The sequence below is a fragment of the Erpetoichthys calabaricus genome, chromosome 3 (genome assembly GCF_900747795.2).
Source record: "Erpetoichthys calabaricus chromosome 3, fErpCal1.3, whole genome shotgun sequence".
Lineage (NCBI taxonomy): Eukaryota > Metazoa > Chordata > Cladistia > Polypteriformes > Polypteridae > Erpetoichthys > Erpetoichthys calabaricus.
Genome location: NC_041396.2, coordinates 297,648,767 through 297,671,152, shown reverse-complemented (window position 1 = coordinate 297,671,152; position 22,386 = coordinate 297,648,767). Strand labels below are relative to the sequence as shown.

At 46.0% G+C, this 22,386-nt stretch overlaps 1 protein-coding gene across 4 annotated transcripts in view; it reads left to right on the top strand.

The window, feature by feature from the left end:
- Nucleotides 1–22,386, top strand: part of znf385a (zinc finger protein 385A) — a 317,688-nt gene that overhangs the window by 283,411 nt on the left and 11,891 nt on the right. For all 4 annotated transcript variants that reach the window (XR_007934492.1, XM_051925081.1, XM_051925080.1 and 1 more), the window contains 2 exons: nt 1,469–1,640; nt 21,757–22,095. Coding sequence is in view for 3 of the 4 variants with exons in the window: in XM_051925081.1 (XP_051781041.1) it covers nt 1,469–1,640; nt 21,757–22,095 (511 nt within the window). In the remaining variant the exon portion in view is untranslated. The remainder of the gene's footprint in view (nt 1–1,468; nt 1,641–21,756; nt 22,096–22,386) is intronic.

Genomic DNA, 22,386 nt, shown 5'->3' with positions numbered 1-22,386 from the left:
ATCTATCTATCTATCTATCTATCTATCTATCTATCTATCTATCTATCTATCTATCTATCTATCTATCTATAGTACCTTTTATATCTATCTATCTATCTATCTATCTATCTATCTATCTATCTATCTATCTATCTTGTATATAGTGCCTTTCAGTTCTATCTATCTATCTATCTATCTATCTATCTATCTATCTATCTATCTATCTATCTATCTATCATATAGTGCCTTTCATATCTATCTATCTATCTATCTATCTATCTATCTATCTATCTATCTATCTATCTATCTATCTATCTTGTATATAGTGCCTTTCAGTTCTATCTATCTATCTATCTATCTATCTATCTATCTATCTATCTATCTATCTATCTATCTATCTATCTATCTATCTATCTATCATATAGTGCCTTTCATATCTATCTATCTATCTATCTATCTATCTATCTATCTATCTTGTATATAGTGCCTTTCAGTTCTATCTATCTATCTATCTATCTATCTATCTATCTATCTATCTATCTATCTATCTATCTATCTAGCTATCTATCTATCTATCGACAGTAAGTAAAGGGGAGCACTAGAGATTCATTTAGTGTGCACAGGGGGCAGTAGAGAGCAGTTCAGAATGGAAGTGAGCAGTGAGGTGCAGTTCAGTATGTGGACACTAGAGAGACACGTTTAGTATGAAGGTGGCGCTAGAGAGCAGTTCTTTCTGCAGGTGGGCAAGAGACTGCAGCTAAGTATGGGGAGCACTAGAGACACATTATGTGGTTCTAACAAGCAGAATAATGTCTGTCATTCCTAAACAGCTCATAGGGATATTTTTGGTAAACCCTTTGAATTAACACTGAAAGCCTACACTTCAATCATGTGATGATTTTTTTATTTCAAATTCACTTTGGTGGCATACAGAGCCAAACTGATCACCGTTGTGTTTTACTGTCCAAGTACTTAAGTACATGACTGTACTTTGCATTGGCTACAAATTCCCACCTGTGTCTGGACCACCGCTCCTGTCTGACTTGACATGCTGACGTCATTTTTTTTTATTTAATTCTAACTTCAGCCCTTTGGCTGCCTGCCTCCTTTCTCACCCGCTTCGATGCCCAAAGAAAGAAGATCTGATAGAGTGATAAAGAGGGGTGTGAGGTTTATATATGAAGGTGATGAGCAGAGGGCTACTCTCATTTGTAAAGAGAACATGGTGGTGGTTGTTGTTTGTTAAGATATTCTGACCCACCCTGGTTATTGAAAGAGTTATGTCTGGCCCTCAGTAGATTGGAGTTTGACACCCGTGTTCTTCTAGATCATGCTCCTTCATTCACATGGGTGCGTAGAAATGAAACTCCCTTGACCCTGCATTGTGCCCCCCCCCAAAGTCTCAAATCTTCCCGCTTAACAGACTCCATGAGCAGACCCTCCAGGTGGTCCTCCCACTCATTTCCTTTTCCTTTCTTTTATCTAACAGAGCCAGGCTGAGGCCCACTATAAAGGAAATCGGCATGCACGACGGGTCAAAGGGATCGAGACCTCCAAATGCCGTCCAAAGGATGCCGAGAAGCCCAAGTCTACTACCTCTTCCTCCACCTCAAACCCTGTGAAAAGTCACCCAAGCAGCAAGATGGACCCAGTCCGACCAGGTATGTCCTTCAGAATTATCTTCTAATGGCCTCCGCTGGCTAACATGGGGTTGTAGGTGGGTGGGTTGCCGTTACACGTTAGGATGTGTTGACGTGAAATTAATTGGTATGCACAGTTAAGACCTGGGGGGGCTCTACAATAAAGTTCTTAATCAATGGCACTTAAGGATATTTAAGAGATTATGAAACTGTTGCAGGAATAAGGACCAGAGCAGTATGTACAAGTAAGATAGGGAAGGTCAGGCCTGGGGGACAAGAGACCCTTATAGTGTGCATAGGGGGCAGTAGAGAGCAGTTCAGAATGGAAGGAAGCAGTGGAGTGCAGTTCACTACAGGGACACTAGAGAGACATGTTTAGTTTGAAGGTGGCACCAGAGAGCACTTCTCTATGACAGTGGGCAAGAAATCACAATTCAGTAGGGGGCACTAGAGAGACATTTAATATAAAGAGCACTTCACTATCAAGGTGGGCAAAAGAGTGCAGCTAAGCCTGGGGAGGATTAGACGCACATTTAATATGAGTGTGGCGCTAAGTATGGGGAGCACTAGAGATTCTTGAAGGTGGCGCTAGAGAGCAGCTTAAGATGAAGTCAACTCATAGAAAGCAGTTCAGTACAGGGAGCACTAAAGAGACATTTTTAGTATAAAGGTGGCGCCAGAGAGCACTTCTCTATGAAGGTGGCCATAAGACTTTAGCCAAGTATGGGGATCAGTAAAGATTCATTTAGTTAACACAGGGGGCAGTAGAGAGCAGTTCAGAATGGAAAGGAGCAAGAACGTGCAGTTCAGTACAGGAGCACTAGAGTGGCACATTTAGTATGAAGGTGGCGCTAGAGAGCAGTTCTTCCTGAAGGTGGGCAAGAGACTGCAGCAAAGTATGGGGAGCGCTAGAAACACATTATGTGGTACTAACAAGCAGCACAAGATGAAGGAAGCCAACAGAATGCAGTTTGGTACAGGGACACTACAAAGACACGTTTAGTATGAAGGTGGCACTACACAGTAATTCACTATGAAGGCAGGCAAGACAGCACAATTCAGTAGGGGGCACCAGAGAGACATTTTATACAAAGAGCGGTTCATTATCAAGGTGGGCAAAAGAGTGCAGCTAAGTATGGGGAGGACTAAATACACATTTAATATGAAGATGGCGTTAAAGAGCAGTTCACAATGAAGGCAGCCATAAGACTTTAGCTACGTACAAGGCGGCTCTGCCCCCTGCTCGCTTCGCTTGCCTACCCCCGGCGTTGGGTATCCTGAAATACATTAGTCGAGCTCATTCGTTTTGGAGCTGTGCCCGCTTTGCCCGCGGCATTTCAGATGCGCGTTGTAGGCGCCTGCGTTCATTGATTTTATCCAGGCGGGCTCGTGTTTGTATATCCGTCAGTCGAGCTCGTTCGTTTTGAACCCGTGCCAGCTGTGCTTCCACAGTTTCAGACGCGCATTGTAGGCGCCTGCGTTCATTGATCTTATCTAGGTGGGCTCGTGTTTGTATTGTTGAGATGTATTGTGTTTGAATTCGGTGTAAAGCGTTCAGCGGTTTGTACAATCCCAAGCAGCACATTATTCCTAACTTCACCCCGCAGTAGTGCCACTCACAATATGGCGGTGACGTCTGCGCCTTCCGTACTATCATTGTGGACCTGTGGGGCCGCCGTAGCCTCTTCCATTTGAATCTGGGCTGCAGCGCAGAATCCTCTTTTTTGTATGGCTGTGTCGTTAGTCGTTAGCTATGGGCGCGTTGTTGCTTCATTTCTCATTCACGACAGTTGAGCTCTTTCGTTTTTGGGCCGTGACTCCTTCGTTCACGGTGGATACGACTTCGCGTGCGGTTTATGAGACGCGCGCCTGTGCAGTATGTCTCATGGTCCCATCGCCGTGTACCTGCGTCCATGCCATCCGGTTTACCATTCTCGGTTAGCAATATGAATAGGGAGCAGTGGAGATACATTTAGTAAACAGAGGGGGCAGTAGAGAGCAGTTCAGAATGGAAGGGAGCAAGAGAGTGCAGTTCAGTTTGGGGACACTAGAGAGACACTTTTAGTATGAAGGTGGCGCTAGAGAGCAGTGTACAGTTCTATGAAGGCAGGCAAGAGACTGCAGCTAAGTATGGGGAGGACTAGACACACGTTTAATGGGAAGGTGATGTTAAAGAGCAGTTCACAATGAAGGCGGCCATAAGACTTTAGCTAAGTATGATGGAGCACTAGAGATTAATTTAGTGTACACAGGGGGCAGTAGAGAGACACATTTAGTATGAAGGTGGCACTAGAGAACGGTTCTCTATGAAGATGGGCAATTCAGTAGAGGGCACTACAGAGACACGTGATATAAAGAGCAGCTTACTATCAAGGTGGACAATTGACTGCAGCTAAGCCTCGGGAGGATTAGACACACATTTAATATGAAGGAGGCGCTGAAGAGCAGCTGTCCATGAAGTAAACATGAGACTGCACCTAAGAGTTTGGAGCAGTAGACACACATTTCGTATGACGGTGGCACTAGAGAGGAGCTCAAGATGAAGGGAGCCAAAAGAGTGCAGTTCAGTGCGGGGACACTAGAGAGACACATTTAGCATGAAGGTGGCGCTAGAGAGCAGTTCTCTAGGAAGGTGGCCATAAGACTTTAGCTAAGTCCAGGGAGCACTGGTGATTCTTTTCATATGATGGTGGTGCTAGAGTGCAGTTTAAGATGAAGTGATTTAATAGAAAGCAGTTCAGTACAGGGAGCACTAGAGAGTCGTATTTAGTATAAAGGTGGCGCTAGAGAGCAGTTATCTATGAAGATGTACAACAGACTTTAGCTAAGTATGAGGAGGACTAGAGACCCATGTAGTATACAGAGGGGGCACTAGAGAGCAGTTCAGAATGGAAGGGAGCAGTGGGGTGCAGTTCAGTATGGGGACACTACAGAGACACGTTTAGTATGAAGGTGGCGCTAGAGAGCAGTGTGCTATGAAGGCGGGCAGGAGAGCACAGTTCAGTAGTGGGCACTAGACACTCATGTATTAGAAAGAGCAGTTTACTATAAAGGTGGGCAAGAGGCTGCCGCTACATATGGGGAGCATTAGACACATATTTATCATGAAGGTGGCACTATAAAGCTGCTCAGGGTGGAGGGAGCCAATAGAATGCAGTTCAGTAAAATCTAAACACACATGTCTAATATGAAGGAGGCGCTAGAGAGCAGTTCAGTATGAAGTTGAGTTAGAGGATGCACTTCAGAATAGAGACACTAAAAATAAAAAATAATAAATCCTTACATTTTTTTAGCGCTTTTCTCACCACTCAAAGTACTTCCACAAATGTGAAGGTGACGCTAATATGCAGTTTAAAATGATGGAGGGGCCGCAGAGTACAGTTAAGTACTGAAGGAGGCACTGGAGTGTCATTTCATATGATGGTGGCGCTAGAGAGCAGTTTTAGGTGGAGAGGGCCATTAGAACGCAGTTCAGTCAGGATGGCACTAGGAACTCATTTAATGTAAAGGTGGCGCTAGAGAGCAGTTCTCTGTAAAGGTGGGCAAAACACATCAGCTAAATAAGGGGAGCACTAGGGACTCCTTTTAGCATTAAGGTTGTGCTAGACAGCAGTTTAAGACAAAGGGGGATCAATAGAATGCAGTAAGGAGGGCAGTAGAGGCACACGTGAAAGAGCAGTTGGGTAAGAGGATGGAGTCCAGTATGAGGGCACTAGAGAAACATTTAGTACGAAGGTGGCACAAGAGTGCAGTTTTAAAGAGGAGGTTGGCAACAGAACAGAATTAAGTAAGGCACCACTTAGTAGATGGGGGGGGGGGCACTAGAATATTGATCACTGCAGGATAGATAGATAGATAGATAGATAGATAGATAGATAGATAGATAGATAGATAGATAGATAGATAGATAGATAGATAGATAGATAGATAGATAGATAAGTGAAAGGCACTATAAGATAGATAGATAGATAGATAGATAGATAGATAGATAGATAGATAGATAGATAGATAGATAGATAAGTGAAAGGCACTATAAGACAGATAGATAGATTGATTAGAATGAGGGTGTAAGTACAGTCTAATATGGGGGGGGCAGCACAGATCCATTTAGTAGAAAAGGGGCAACCTGATGGTCACCAAATATAATAAAATACAAGGAGCACTAGAGTATAGTCCAGTATGGGGGGGCACCACATCATAATTCAGTACATTGTTTTATTAAAGAGCCATTAGATACCCATTCAATATCTAGGGGGCACTAAAATACTTTTCAGTATGGGGGGCCACTAGAGGTCCATAGAAGATAACTGGGAGTGTACATACAGTTTTAAATGGAGGGGGACAACACAGACCTGATTAGTAGAAGAGGGACAACTAATGGTCACTTAATATATAAAGTAATATGAAAGGGTGCATCAGGAGGGTAGGGGGACAACAAATCATAATTCGGTCCAAGGTTTTACTTCAAGGAGAAAGGGGGCACCAGAGCATTACTCAGTAGATAGGGGGCACTACAACATGTTTCACTACAGGGGAGCAACAGCGGCCCAGGTAAGCAGAGAGCTGAGGAGACTTCGTGCCACCAAAGCAGCGGGTCCAGATGGAGTATCGCCACGACTGCTGAAGGCCTGTGCGTCGGAGCTGGGGGGTCCTCTACAGCGCATCTTCAACCTGAGCCTGGAACAGGGGAGAGTCCCGAGGCTTTGGAAAAAATCTTGCATCACCACAGTCAGTCACAAAGATATCACGTCCTGTTGAGCTGAATGACTTCCGGCCTGTCGCTCTGACATCACATGTGATGAAGACCATGGAGCGGCTGCTGCTTCACCACCTGAGGCCACAGGTCCGCCACGCCCTCGACCCTCTGCAGTTCGCATACCAGGAGAAGATGGGAGCGGAGGATGCCATCATCTATATGCTACACCGATCCCTCTCCCACTTGGACAGAGGCAGTGGTGCTGTAAGAATTATGTTTCTGGACTTCTCTAGCACCTTCAACACCATCCAACCTCTGCTCCTTAGGGACAAGCTGACAGAGATATGAGTAGATTCATACCTCGTGGCAAGGATCATGGACTATCTTACAGACAGACCTCAGTATGTGCGTCTCAGGAACTGCAGGTCTGACATTGTGGTCAGCAGCACAGGAGCGCCACAGGGGACTGTACTTTCTCCGGTCCTGTTCAGCCTATATACATCGGACTTCCAATACAACTCGGAGTCCTGCCATGTGCAAACGTTCACTGATGACACTGCTATCGTGGGCTGCATCAGGAGTGGGCAAGAGGAGGAGTATAGGGACCTAATCAATGACTTTGTTAAATGGTGCGACTCAAACCACCTACAACTGAACACCAGCAAAACCAAGGAGCTGGTGGTGGATTTTAGGAGGCCCAGGCCCCTCATGGACCCCGTGATCATCAAAGGTGACTGTGTGCAGATGGTGCAGACCTATAAATACCTGGGAGTGCAGCTGGATGATAAATTGGACTGGACTGTCAATACTGATGCTCTGTGTAAGAGAGGCTGGCGTCCTTCAACATCTGCAATAAGATGCTGCAGATGTTCTATCAGATGGTTGTGGTGAGCACCCTCTTCTACGCGGTGGTGTGCTGGGGAGGCAGCATAAAGAAGAGGGACACCTCGCACCTGGACAAACTGGTGAGGAAGGCAGGCTTTATTGTAGGCATGGAGCTGGACAGTTTGACATCTGTGGCAGAGCGACGGGCGCTGAGCAGACTCCTGTCAATCATGGAGAATCCACTGCATCCACTGAACAGTATCATCTCCAGACAGAGGAGCAGCTTCAGCGACAGACTGCTGTCACCATCCTGCTCCACTGACAGACTGAGGAGATCGTTCTTCCCCCAAACTATGAGACACTGTGACCCTTGGGGGGGGGGGAGGGAGGGAGGGAGTATCTATCTATCTATCTATCTATCTATCTATCTATCTATCTATCTATCTATCTATCTATCTATCTAGTATATAGTGCCTTTCAGTTCTATCTATCTATCTATCTATCTATCTATCTATCTATCTATCTATCTATCTATCTATCTATCTATCTATCTATCTATCTATCTATCTAACAGAGAATAGAATAGAATATAACAGGTGATTGGGGGGGCTAATAAAAAACCTAACGATCATGAAACACTATATAATAACATGAAAGGGGCAGTCGAGTACAGTTCAGTATGAGGGGGCACCAAATCACAAATCAGAACATTGTTTAACTACAAAGAGCTAATGATGCCCATTTAGTATGAAAGGGGGTATCAGAGCACCACACAGGAGGTAAGGGGGTGCTGCAATGCTGTTCAGTACAGGGGTCCTCTAGAGATCCAAACAATCTCACATTTTGTGAGTACAGTTTAATAAGAAGGGGGGCAACTGTCATGTTTCAGCCTGTATTTTCCCCCGGCCCGTTGTTCACAGTTGTGTTTCATGTCTGTATTGTTTCATTTTTTTATTATTTATTTGTATTAATGTTTTTTTTTCTCTTATTATGTATTTTTTTCTGTGTGTATTGTTTGTTGGGTGAAGGGGCGTGGTCTAGGTAATCTCCCTTGTGTTTTGTGGGTGTCTGTCTCTCCAGGGGGTGGTGTCACCTGCCAATCACCACCAGGTAACGCCCCTTTTCCCCATTTAAGGGCGGGCCTCCTGTAGTTCCCGGCGGGACTTTGAAGGCGCTTGTTGTGTTTCCTTGTGTTTCTTTTGTTTTGCTGTTGATTTGCGATTTTCTGGATTTTGAACCTTTGCTCCATTTTCCATCTCACCTCTGGATTTCATATTCGGACTGTGCTTACTGATATTTTTTGGACCTCTGCTCTGTTTCGACCACCAACTTTGAATTTTTTGCTGTGTCTGCCTCGCCTCTTCAGGCATCTCCATTGTGCTCTTTTGGAGCTTTGGGGGCTTTACTTCTCTAAACCTGCCTTTTGGCTATCTAGTCAGGGTATTTGACAGTGTTTTCCCCCTTCTGAAGGGCAACGTTTGAAAGTGTTTTGGCAGCTGTGCTTTCGGGACTCCCCAGATCACGACAGCAACTTGATAATCCATCCATCCATTTTCCAACCTGCTGAATCCGAACACAGGGTCACGGGGGTCTGCCCAGAGGAAACCCACGCAGACACGGGGAGAACATGCAAACTCCACGCAGGGAGGTCCCGGGAAGCGAACCCAGGTCTCCCAACTGTGAGACAGCAGCGCTACCACTGCACCACTGTGCCGCCCGCAACTTGATAATCACTAAAGATAATTATATTGGAGGGGTTATTGAGTATAATTCAGTATGGTGGGATGCACCAAAGCCCAAGAAAGGGGGTGTTAGAGTAGTAAAATACACCACGGGGGGGGGGGGCAACAATAGGTTTGAGTGTGGAGGGAAGCCAAAAGACAATTCAATACCAGTGGGCTCATTAGTTATAATAATAGTGTTGGGATTCAGTTCTGTACAGAAGGACCACTTCAGTATCATTATAGGGGGTACGAGAGTATAACTCTGTATGGTGAGTGCTGGGGCATGATGAAGATTGAGGGGGGGGGTAGTCGGGGGGATAATTCTTGCTGTTTGATATTCAGGAAGGCATCAGAAGCAAGTCATGGTGCTCCGTCCATCCACCTTTTATACCTTCCTATGCAATTAAGAGTCAATGGGGGGGGGGGGGGCTGGCAAGCTCAGCCTCTCCTGGCATCGTCTTCAATTGGCATTGCCTGGTCCTCTCAGCTCGGAGGGTCTTCAGGCCAGGTGATTCTTTGGATAGAGACACAGGGAGAACATGCAGACTCCACACAGATGGTAAACCAGCACACTGATTCATTGTGAAAGCCAGGCACTTGAGCATGCCCAGTTCTTGACGGGCACTGGACATTTTTTTTCGATATCCCTACATAGAGGGGGCACCAGATTAGAGTTCACTACAGTGAGGAGGACTGACGTGTAATTCAATATTGGGACACTTTATGAAAGGGGGGGGGGGGGGGGGTGGTCATTAGATTGCAGTCCGGCGTGAGTACAGCTGATTACAGGGTAGGCCACACTCCGCCGCGGGCCGCGCACTTGGCAGCTCCGCCGCATGTTTTTAGCTCCAAGGCCGGGGGGGCGCACAAATCCCACGCTTCTTTCCTGCAGCTGACTGGATGCGAGCCGCCCCGCTCTATGAGGCACAGCTGTCGGAAATATGTGACTCCTCTTCCAAAAGGGTGGCCGCAGCCTGCCCTCTGGGTGTTTGCTTGATTTCCATGCCACCGGGGTCCGCTCCGCTGCTGGCTTCGGTGGGCTCCTGTTTCTGCTTTTCTTTTCTTTGATCCCTTGGGGGCCGCATAGAGTTCGGGTTCACTACTCAAACGGACGTCGATACAAGGTGAGCCTTGGGGTTCAAGTCGGGCTGTGCAAACCCTGGAGGGTGGAGGGGGTCCGGTGGTGGTGGGGGGGGGGGGGCAGAACAGAATAGCAGGTCTGTAAAATCAACAGGGGTGGGGTGTGGCTGCAAACGGCAATGGCAGTGCCTGGGAGTTGGTCAATGGGGGGGGGGGGGGGGGGCGCCACTGAGTACTTAGGAGAAAAAATGAGAAAAAGAAGCCCCGCCCTTTCATTTGAAGAATCGGTGTGGATCAGGACCCCCCCACGGTGACTAGAAATGTTGGGGGAAACAACTTTAGAGAGACGCAAAGACACGAAAACACGTTGCTGTTTGCTCATTCCGTGTTAATCTACTCGGTGATTGGCACACTGGCGAGTACGTTAAATATTTAAAAAAGGGAACCAATGTGACCCCCTCAGCCCACACCCCCCCAACAGCTAATGAAGTGCATAACCAATGCGGTCAGACTGACTGTGGAGGACAGTCAAAATAACATCTAAAAAACAACAACAACAAAAAAGTCAGAAAGTTGCCAAATCCACACCCCTGTAACTAAGGCGGGCAGAAACATCAGCTGCCAGTCCCTGCTGTGTATGTGTGTGTGTGTGTGTCTGTGGGTATTTACATGTTTTGTGACCAGTAAGGGGCGCTTTGGTCCCACAAACCTCAGACACAACTACACAGACACGAGACTTGGGTTCAAACAAAACCTTTATGTCCAAAGATGTCTTCCAGGGCTTTGTGAATCCCCTCACTAATTCCTCATTCCCTCCTCCTCGTCCACCTCTTTCTGGCTCTGACTCCTTGAGTATGGTGGGGCAGGACCTGGGAACACTTCCAGTGTCAGAATGTTACACCTTAAAACTCGGGAGACCCTCATGGCTGTGCGTCCAGGGGTCCGTGACGACAAGGGGTCTGTTTTAGCTAAACCCCCCACCCAACACACACACACACCACCACCACCACCCACTCAATGAAACATCTGATTATCCACAGGTCAGAGTGACCTCCCTGCTCAACGAATGGAACGACTGGGTATTCACACGCCAAAATGACCATGGGGGGCCGAGTCTGGCAAATCAGGAGTGAAAAATACCGCACTGCATGAAACAGCCCACGGCCCACCCACTGCATTTTCAAAAGTACAGTCAGCTCTCTGTTAAGAGGTTAAGTCAACCCTGGGGCCTGTGGGGGTCTTAACCCTCCCTTGTTGGTTGTACCCTCTGGCAGCCCCTAAGGAATCCAACATGGATGCATCCCTGAACTACAGTTCCCAGATAGCCCTGAAGGAGTCCAAACTGGTCACATGCCACCTAGAGTACCAGGGGAACAGACACTCTTGAGGGGCAGCCCAGGTGAGATGGGGAGCAGCACCCACCCTGGTTGGGATGCTGATCTGTCCTGACTGCCCATCCATAACAGTGGCATCCCTGTTGGGTAAAGCAACACCTTTCATTTGGGCCAGGGTGCCAGTCTATCCATATCTATCACTATAAATACTTTGGAGTGGGGCAAGTCCAGAAATAGTTGGAGTGCCAACTGGGCAAAACCCCATTTAGTTTGAACAAAAAAAAAAAAAAAGATCAAAACAAAAACTTCCACGTGATGGCCCTACAATTGTCAGTTTGATACCTTCAAAGTCACTCTGGTGATGTCCTTAAGGGTTTCTCAGCACTGTGGGGAAAGAAGGAGATAACAGTATTAGCAATAGCGCCCCCTAGCGTCCTGGCAAGTTATTACACACCTTGACAGAGCCAGTGAGGAGGTCCTCTGATGTTCAGCCATGACAACAGAAAAAATATGAGCAGGTAGATGAAAGGCACTACATGATAGATAGATAGATAGATAGATAGATAGATAGATAGATAGATAGATAGATAGATAGATAGATAGATAGATAGATAGATAGATGAAAGGCACTATATAGATAGATAGATAGATAGATAGATAGATAGATAGATAGATAGATAGATAGATAGATAGATAGTGCTTCTATCTATCTATCTATCTATATAGTGCCTTTCATTAGTCTATCTATCTATCTATTATATAGTGCCTGTCATATCTATCTATCTATCTATCTATCTATCTATCTATCTATCTATCTATCTATATAGTGCCTTTCATCTATCTATCTATATATCTATCTATCTATCTATCTATCTATTATATAGTGCCTGTCATATCTATCTATCTATCTATCTATCTATCTATCTATCTATCTATCTATCTATATAGTGCCTTTCATCTATCTATCTATCTATCTATCTATCTATCTATCTATCTATCTATCTATCTATCTATCTATCTATCTATTATATAGTGCCTGTCATATCTATCTATCTATCTATCTATCTATCTATCTATCTATCTATCTATCTATCTATCTATCTATCTATCTATATAGTGCCTTTCATCTATCTATCTATCTATCTATCTATTATATAGTGCCTGTCATATCTATCTATCTATCTATCTATCTATCTATCTATCTATATAGTGCCTTTCATCTATCTATCTATTATATAGTGCCTGTCATATCTATCTATCTATCTATCTATCTATCTATCTATCTATCTATCTATCTATATAGTGCCTTTCATTTATCTATCTATTTATCTATCTATCTATATAGTGCCTTTCATCTATCTATCTATTATATAGTGCCTGTCATATCTATCTATCTATCTATCTATCTATCTATCTATCTATCTATCTATCTATCTATCTATCTATCTAGTGCCTTTCATTTATCTATCTATCTATCTATCTATCTATCTATCTATCTATCTATCTATCTATCTATCTATCTATCTATCTATCTATATAGTGCCTTTCATCTATCTATCTATTATATAGTGCCTGTCACATCTATCTATCTATCTATCTATCTATCTATCTATCTATCTATCTATCTATCTATCTATCTATCTATCTATCTATCTATCTATCTATCTATTTAACTGATAGACAGACAGACGTCAGTAGCTGGACTGTCTATACTGCCTTCCCACCATCCAGGTGTCTGTTTCTTCATATTGTCAATGCAGCACACTCCAGATACTGTAGACAGACAGTAGAAGATATTAAACCTGCACATTTTTAGATTGCATAATGCGCCTTACCATAGTGAAGACCCCCCTTCACAGAGCAGTTCCAGTGTGCCCATCAGTAAGTTGAGTGAGTGGCAGACCAGTATTGCCATTTGCCATTTTGCCACCCAGGCCTTCATTTAGGTTTGTGACAGTTGTCTGTGTGTTTTTAACTAGGGTCCCTGACAGGCGGAGTGACTCATTCAAGGGGACCCAGAGTGGTACCCTTTCCCTATTTTATGTAGCACCTTTCACATCGATGTGCTTTAATGGCCTATTTTTACAACTGGGGCTCCGGCCGTCAGGGTCACACAGGGAGGCAGACTTGTGGATCAGTCCCTGTTCTTTTATATAGCGCCTTTTTAGTTATCCAAACAATTGCTTCCGTGTGTTTACTTACATTTGCTGCACACACAGGTGAGGTGACTCAGTCCAAAAGTACTCCATGAGTCACTGCTGGGGTTTGGGGCCTGTTGTTTTATATAACGCCTTTCTTCCAAAAACACTTTAAAGGGCCAGTTTAATTGTTTCCATATTTCTATAATTTAAACCCTGCCAGGAAATATGACTCACTCAGTGCCACACAGAGAGTCACTGCATGGTGGAGAATGACGCTTGCTGTTTTATATAGCGCCTTCCAATAGTGAAGACCATTGCAAGGCCTTTTCCAGGTGCACAGCTACCATGCAGTCATGTCCACGCCTTTATAGTTGGCACCCGGGCATTGCCAGTGATTTGCCCTGTGACTACAATTGATCCTATATAGTGGCTCTCTACCAAGAATACCACTGAAAGACTGTTTACAACTGTTCTAGGATTTCTGCCTAAAATTATACAGTTGTTGCTTTATATAGCGCCTTACCATCTCATGACTCTTTCTCAAAACAACCCATATAAAATGACTTCTTTAGGGCCCCACGTCGAGTCAGTGGTGAGGACTGATCTTTATTACTTTATATAGCGCCTTTCTACAGTGAAGGCGATCACAAGGCGCTTTGCGGAGTCAGGGTGTGCTGTAATTGTTTAGAGAACACCTTCACAAAGTGAGTAACACTTTCAATGTGACTGTTTCCATAGTTCTGTAACTGGGATATATTGAGTCAGGGGTGAGGACTGGTCCTTGTTCCTTTATATAGCGCCTTTCTATAGGTGTCTATAAAGGTTCTATATAGTGTCTATCTACGAGGTCTCTTGTTGTGTACTGTAATTGTTCTTGGATTTCTATACCTGGAACATTGGGAAGCCATTTAACTTAGAGTTACACACTGTGTCAGAAATGAGAACTGGTCCTTGCTGGTTTATATAGCGCCTTTTGAGAACTGCCACAAAACCAGTCAAAATGGCCCCTTTAGGGTCACATATTCAGTCAGTGTTGGGAATTAACCTCTATATAGTGCCTTTCAATACTGAACGCCCTGGTAAGGTGCTTAACAGGTACGATTGTTTCGATATTTGTACAGCTAACACACTGCCGGGTTTTATTTGTAAGTGTTTCACACTTAGCCAGAGATGAGAGCTGACTAGTGCTGATTTATATAGCGCCTTTCCATACTGCTTAGCAGCTTCACTAGAACTGTTGCCATATGGATATAACTGGGATACATGGAGTCGTCGGTGGTGAGGAGGACTGACCTTGACTGCTTCATATAGTGCCTTTCTGTAGTAAATACTGTCACATGATGTTTTGCAGATTCAGTGTTCTTCAAGTGTTTCTAGAACTGGCACGCTGGGAGGGGAGGTAGCCTATCGGGCACAGGGTGAGGCCGTGTTGGAATTGAACCCATGATCGTGTGGCATTAAGCCCACAACCTGTCAAATGCAGAAACAGATCAACAGGTCACTTGGCTAGTAACTGTAATGAAAAAGAGAGAAGGACCGGGGACCATTGAGGTTGACACCACTAGAGGGAGATAAGATCACACTTACACAAATGAGCCACTACAGCACATGGCCTTGTGTAGGAAAACAGCCAGGGGTGGGGGGCACCTGTGCCCAGAGTGAGACTGGTGGGGAAGCAGGGTCTCCCCTTGACCCACTTAGATTGGCAGCATGCCCCACCTTCTCACGTCGAGCATGGTTAGCCTACAAAGCCCCCAATTTTGCTTGATGTGGTCACCCTTCTTCAATTAGTCAGGTGCTTATTAAAAATGGATGGGCATCCTGACATGATGAGCGCCGAGCAGAGATCCCCTTACCCTCCTGTGGGCACAGAGCTTTGAAGCCTCTGCTCACCTGACGTAACCCCCGAGGGAAACGTCAGTTCATTTCCCAGAAGGCTGTGCCGGGCCCCGTTGAGCCTGCAGGCGGGGGTGTGTGGTTACGGGGGTTTTGTTTACAGACGGCGCCCGCTGCGACTCCTTATGTTTTACATTAGCGTGTGTTTTTCATTTACATGTAACATGTTTGTTAAAAATAAATGCAGAATTGACAACAAGATGCAGAGAGCCCATCTGGCTAACGGAAGGAAGTGCTAACGGCACTAGGGGGGCGCTAGCATCAACACAGGAGTGCCAGCTGCTTCACTTACTGCATCCACTCCACACTCCACACTCTCTCTGCCAGCCTTTCCTACGTGCAGAGCAGTCTGCCAAGATGTAGTGCCAGGTGTCAACTGGCACCAGTTCTGTTCTTTTCCCATAGACAGAAGTAAACTGGAAAAAGCCTTGCTTTATGCCCCCTCTACTATGCCCCCTCCCAGCACATGTGCCCCGTGCCAGCGCCCAAGCTGGTAAACTCCAGGACAGGAATTCCAGTAAAGCTCACTTGAGTTTTTTATCAGATCAGTGCCACCATGCCCTTCACTTCTGTATAACTGCTGAACTGGCAGGGCAACAGCCTGGCATGTGGGCAAAAGAGAGTGAACGCCCACACCCATCCTGTAATTACACTGACTTGGAGTGCAGGGGGTGGGAACTGAGAGCCAGGGTTTGCCATCAGGCCAATGTGCATCTGAATTGGCATGAAAAACAGATTAACAGATTGTCTTCACCAGTCTCACTGGCGCTCAGTGGTATTCACTTCAACAGCCTCTGTGCCAATCATTGATGATGTGACTTCACCAGTCTCACTGGTGCTTATTGGCCTCAGGTTCACCAGTATAAATGCCAGTCATTGTAATGGATTTCACCAGCCTTGCTGCCTAAATGGGTGTCAGCCTTTTCAATGTCACTGGCACTTATTGATATTCTCTTCACCACTCTTGTGTGCCAATCACTGATGTGACTCCACCATTCTCACTGGCACTTATTAGTATTCACTTCACCAGCCTCAGTGCCAATTGCTGCTATGGTCTTCACCAGTCTCACCTGCACTCATTAGCCTCAGGTTCACCAGTATCAATGCCAGTCGCTGTAGTTTACTTCACCAGCCTTGCTGCCCATATGGGTGTCAGCCTTGTCAGTGCACTGGCACTTATTGATATTCCCTTCACCAGTCTCTGTGCCAATCATGGACATGATTTCATCATTCTCACTGGCACTTATTGGTATTCACATCACCAGCCTCTGTGCCAGTCAGTGATGTGGTGTTTGCCAGTCTCACCTGCGCTCATTGGCCTCAGGTTCACCAGTGTCAGTGCCTCACTGCCCATATGGGTGTCAGCCTCTCACTGGCACTCACTGGTATTCACTTCACCAGTCTCACTGATCATCACTATCAGCTTGACCCATTTCACTGCCAGTCACTAATGTTTATGCAGTCATTGCTGCTGGCACCCCCATTCTCAGTGGCCTTTGCCAGTTTTTCTGGCACTTATCTCTATCAGCATCACCACAGGAATGCCAGTCGTTTTACTAACCGCAGTCTCTCCACGTACTGAGCTGACAAGCAAGTACAGAGTCGGTTCATGCCCACCCATTTCTCTCTGCCAAGGGTTTCTGGTTTCTCTCCACATAGGCAGAAGTAGAAAGCCTAGGGCTGCTGGGAAGGACCTTGCTTATACCCCTTCTATTAGGTGCCCTTGCCACACTTGTGCCCTGTATAAAAGGTGAACCACACGTTCAGTTTAGAGCTTTTAGGTTTGAGGGACTGGCATATCCCTTGTGTCTGTGATAGTCGAGTCCTGCCTGGGCTCAGATGAACTACCACTGATGCCTTGGTACCAACCCCTACCACTCATTTCAAGAGCTAGCCTGTTACATAAACAACTTTAAAGAATGCCAGTCCATGCCAGAGTTCCAAACAAAGCCCACATGCTGCCAACCCATTCCACGACAGGCACATCATTGGCACGCATTCACTTACTCATCACACATAGCGGGCAATGGCCACCACTGATTTGGGACCTCCACGATGTGACAGAAGGGAATGGGCGAAAGGACCCAGTGGAGCCTGGCGTGAGCACAGCGGGCTAAGAAACAGGATGTGGGCGCCAAGGAATCACAACACAAGAAACCGCACTGCAGCTCTGGATTTTATAAAGAGAGTCGCAGCTGGAAAAACGGAGCGTTACGGTTCAGCGGCGGGGCAGCACAACACCAGCTTGGCATGTGGGCGCGAGAGAGCGAGCATCTACACCCACGGTTGTAATTGGGAGTGCCGGGGGGATCAGGGGGGCTCTGTCAGCCAAGTTGCACCATCAGGCCAATGTGCACGACAAATGGGAGGATGGCTTCACTAGTCTCACTGGCATTTATTGGGCTCAGTTTCACCCATCTCAGTGCCAGTCACTGATTTGGGCTTCATTAGTGTCTCTGCTGCTTATGGGTGCCAGCCTCGCCATTCTCACTGGCACTCATCAGTACTGACTTCACCAATCTCACTGCCAATCACTGATGTGCATTCACCAATCTCACATTCAGTGATAGGTGCTAGTCACTGGTGTGGCCTTTACCAGTCTTACAGGCACTTATGGGCATCACCTTTAGCAATCTCAATGCCAGTCCCTGATGTGGCTTTCACCAGTTTCAATGCCAATCACTGGTGTAAATTCACCAGATCACTTTCATACATAGGTGCCAGTCACTGATGTGGCCTTCATCAGGCTTACAGACAGTCATTGGTACAAGTTTGGGAAAGGCACTATATAAATCAGATGTATTATTATTATTCTTATTTATCATCAGCTTCACCAATCTCAATGCCAGTCACTGAACTGGGGCTTCATCACCAGGCTCACTGCCCATGAAAGAAACAAGCCTCACGAATTTGTATTAGCTTCACCAAACTCAATGCCAGTCAATGCCCAGTCTTACTACCATCTGTGGGTATCATCTTCACAAGTTTCAGTGCCAATCACTTCACCAGTCCCACTGCCACTCATTGGTACTCTCACTGCCAATCACTGATGCGCATTTTCTAGTGTCACTTTCAGTCATAGGTGCCAGTCACTTCTATGGCATTTACCAGCCTTACAGGCACTCATTGGCATCAGCTTCAGTGATCTCAGTCCCAGTCACTGAATTAGGTTTCACCAGTCTCACTGCTCCTTATTGATGCCAGCCTCACCACTCTCACTGGCACAAATTAGTATTAGCTTGACCAAACTCAATGTGGGATTCACCAGTCTTTTCGCCACTCACTGGTATCAGCTTTGCCAGTCTCTATGCCAATCACTAACATGTATTTAACAGTCACACTGACACTCACTTGTACTGACTTTATCAGTCTCAGTACGAATCACTGATATGGATTTCACCAGTCTCCCTGCACTGTATTGGTGCCAGCTTCACCACTGTCACTGGCACAAATTTTTGTCATATTTCCCAATCACTGGCTTGTGTTTAGCAGTCTTACTGCTGTTTGTTGGTACCATCTTCACAGTTTAGCCCATGCCAGTTTAGCCCCAAGCAGCTTTTACTCGCTAACACCCACGTCTCTAGCATAGGGAGCTTTGACATCGAGTTGGTCGTGATGCCAGGGCTCAGGCTGATTAATAGGGTACACCTGCCAGGCAATGTTCAGCCTCAGTCCGTCAACAACAGCCTAATAAAAATGAAAAGGGCAGAGGTGAGCCCCCTAAAATAACGAGGCCTCGGGGTCTAGTGGGAGCACTTAAAGGCTCGAGATGAAAGACATGAAGAATGGCGTAGAGAGCTGAAGAGGCGCTTCAAGACGGGACGGCGTGGACTGATGGACAGCATTGGAGCGCTCCGATCAGAAACAGATGGCGCCCTCGTGTGTTGGGAGCTCAGAAATGCAAGTCATTCGCGAACACTTTCATCAAATTGTACGTCGTCCTCGCGTGGCGCTTGGTGTTTCCGTTCTGTTGTAGCTTGATGCCTGGTAACGCAAATTCACACGGGGAGTCGATAATGGGTTTAAAGCAGCAACTGGTGACTTCATATAGCGCCTTTCACAGTAAGCCATTTTACACATGTGCTGCGGCTGTTTTCATAACACTAAAAGGAGAAGAGACTCATTCGTGTAGTCAGTGGTGGGGACCGACCCCGAAACTTTATATAGCGCCTTTCACAAACTAACACATTCATAGGCCTATCAGCTGTTAGAGATGCCACACGGGGACTGGCATCCCAGCTGGACACTAGTGGCATGGAAAGTTAAGGGAAGACGGTTTATTCAGGGTATTGTCTTCCCCAACACGCTAGATGGCAGCCCCCCCCCCCCCCCCCCCCAGGGTTACGGTAACCACCAGGGGTCTCTGCGGGTCACATAGGAAACTGTAGTTCTTTAGCCCAGTCCTGTTCAGTTCTTTGGGTGCCTCCTGGGGGGCGCTGAAGGGATTGATGTGCCTTGCAATGTGGGGTTTCGGCATCACCTGAAAGTACTCCTGAGGCACGGCCTCGGGACACCAAAAGTACCCCCGGTTTTTACATATAGAGAACTGCCCACCTCAACACAGGGAGCCAGGGGGAGGAGGAGGAGATCAAAGTTTTCTGGAGGAGCAGAGCTTAGATGACAGTGTTGCTGTGAGTGGGAATATAGTTGTGGTGTGGGAAACATCATCTTGTAAGGGTTTCACACAATAAAATCTTTTTGTTCTCTTTGGACCTTGTGTCCGAGCCTTTGTGTCAGGTCTTTGGGGAGCTGCAGTGCCCCCTAAAGACCACACAGGAAAAATGAAGCATGCAGAGTTAGAGGATAAGCTATTGGAGGGTATGGAACCTGCAACCCTGTAAGTGTATATAGTGCCTTTCATAGTGAACCTTTCTATAAGAGACCCTGTCCTGTGTATATAGTGCCTTTCATAGTGAACCCTGTAAGTGTATATAGTGCCTTTCATAGTGAACCTTTCTATAAGAGACCCTGTCCTGTGTATATAGTGCCTTTCATAGTGAACCCTGTAAGTGTATATAGTGCCTTTCATAGTGAACCTTTCTATAAGAGACCCTGTCCTGTGTATATAGTGCCTTTCATAATGAACCCTGTAAGTGTATATAGTGCCTTTCATAGTGAACCTTTCTATAAGAGACCCTGTACTGTGTATATAGTGCCTTTCATAGTGAACCCTGTAAGTGTATATAGTCCCTTTCATAGTGAACATATGTATAAGAGACCCTGTAAGTGTATATAGTGCCTTTCATGGTGAACATGTGAATAAGAGACCCTGTAAGTGTATATAGTGCCTTCCATTGTGAACATGTCCATAAGAGAGTTCAGTTGTCTTCATCGCTCTACAGTGTGAGTGCTGGCCACACATTTGACTCCCTTAGGGTCATTCAGGGGGGCATTGGTGACGTGGACTGGTGCTGACCAGACCCCTTTGAGATTCCTGTGGACTGTTAAAGACCCAGCTGGTGAGTGGAGAGAAGATGTGGCACAAAAGCTGACCGACAGGTCTCATGAAGACAAGAGGATGGCAGGGATTCCTTGAGGTTTGGGGACTGGATGTAACAAGCAGGGACGTTGTGGAAAATTTTCAGAAGTACTTAAAGAGCTTGAAGAAGGGACACATGGTGTCCTCCAGCAGGTCAGGCACCTTTGTATGGAAAGAGACTCTGGAAGTGAACAAACTGAATAGAGAAGGGACTCGCAGGACCCAGAACAGCGCCACCTAGGGACTGGAGAAGACACCCAGAAAAGATCAAGAAGCCACTGGATAAAAAATTTAAAAAATAAAACGCCAGCAGAATGTGGGCAACAGTGACACCTAGTGGCGATATGCTGGATAGCAGTCTGCACAACATAGTCAGGAGCATGGCAGAAGAGCGGGCAGGCTGTAGGCAGACAGAACCCGTGAGTACTCCTCTCTGTGCCACTCAGGGTCACGACACCTGGAGTCTAACATGTTGACCTGGGTACCATGTGGGGCTGCCAGTCTTACTGGGTGTCTCAGGATGGAAGGTGGGGGGGGTTGTTACAGTCAAAGCACTGCAAAACAGATGACGAGAGAGTCATGTCCATCAGAGTTGGCCTTGCATTTGGCTGTGTTTGTAAGCCCACTATATTGGCGCACTTTTGAAATAGGCACAGGGTGGCAGTTCATTCTAGGGCACCATGCCACCCTTACCACTGGATCAACTGTCTGTCAGTCAAGTGAGGGTTCCACCTTTGATCAGAACTTGAGTTTGCTTCCCGGTTCCTCCCTGTGTGAATAGCGCTTTGAGTACTGAGAAAAGCGCTATATAAATGTAATGAATTATTATTATTATTTTTATAACTTATATGATGAATGGCTGATTCCTATCGTTTCTGCCAACACTAGGGGGCACTGTTACGCTATGGCATGTCTAATCAGGCATTTTCATTCTTTTTCTTTTCCAAATGTTTTTTTTACAGATGACCAGCAGCCGCTCCAGAGGCAGAACGGACCTTCACTAGCCCCCCGTCCGCTTGCAATGGCCACAGGTCTACAAGACTCATCCAGCATCGCTCCTCTCCCCTTGATACCAGCATCCAGAGCAAGTGGCACCATCACAGTGCCCACACACCCACTGGTCAAAGCATCACACTCAGAATTCAATGTTGGCATCACCAACGGTACCCTCGCCCCCACCAGCTCTTCTTCTCCTGCCACCAGCCCTGAATCTGAAGAGGATAAAGCCAAGAAACTGCTCTACTGCTCCTTGTGCAAAGTGGCCGTCAACTCTCTGTCTCAGCTGGAGGCGCATAACAAGGGTAAGGGTGCCAGGCACATGCCAGTGGGCAGAGGGGACTGGGGAGTTAAAGGGACAATAGCTGGTCAGGGGGTAGAGGACAGCATGCGAATGGCGCTATATAAATAAAATGTATTATTATTATTATTATTTTTATTAGTCAGTGGACAAAGGGCAGATCACTATTAGCAGTGTGTGTGTGTGTTCTGTGACAGGCACTATATAAATAAAACGTATCATTATTATTATTATTATTTTTAATTATTTATATTATTATAATTACTCAGTGGACAAAGGAACTGGTCAATGTTAG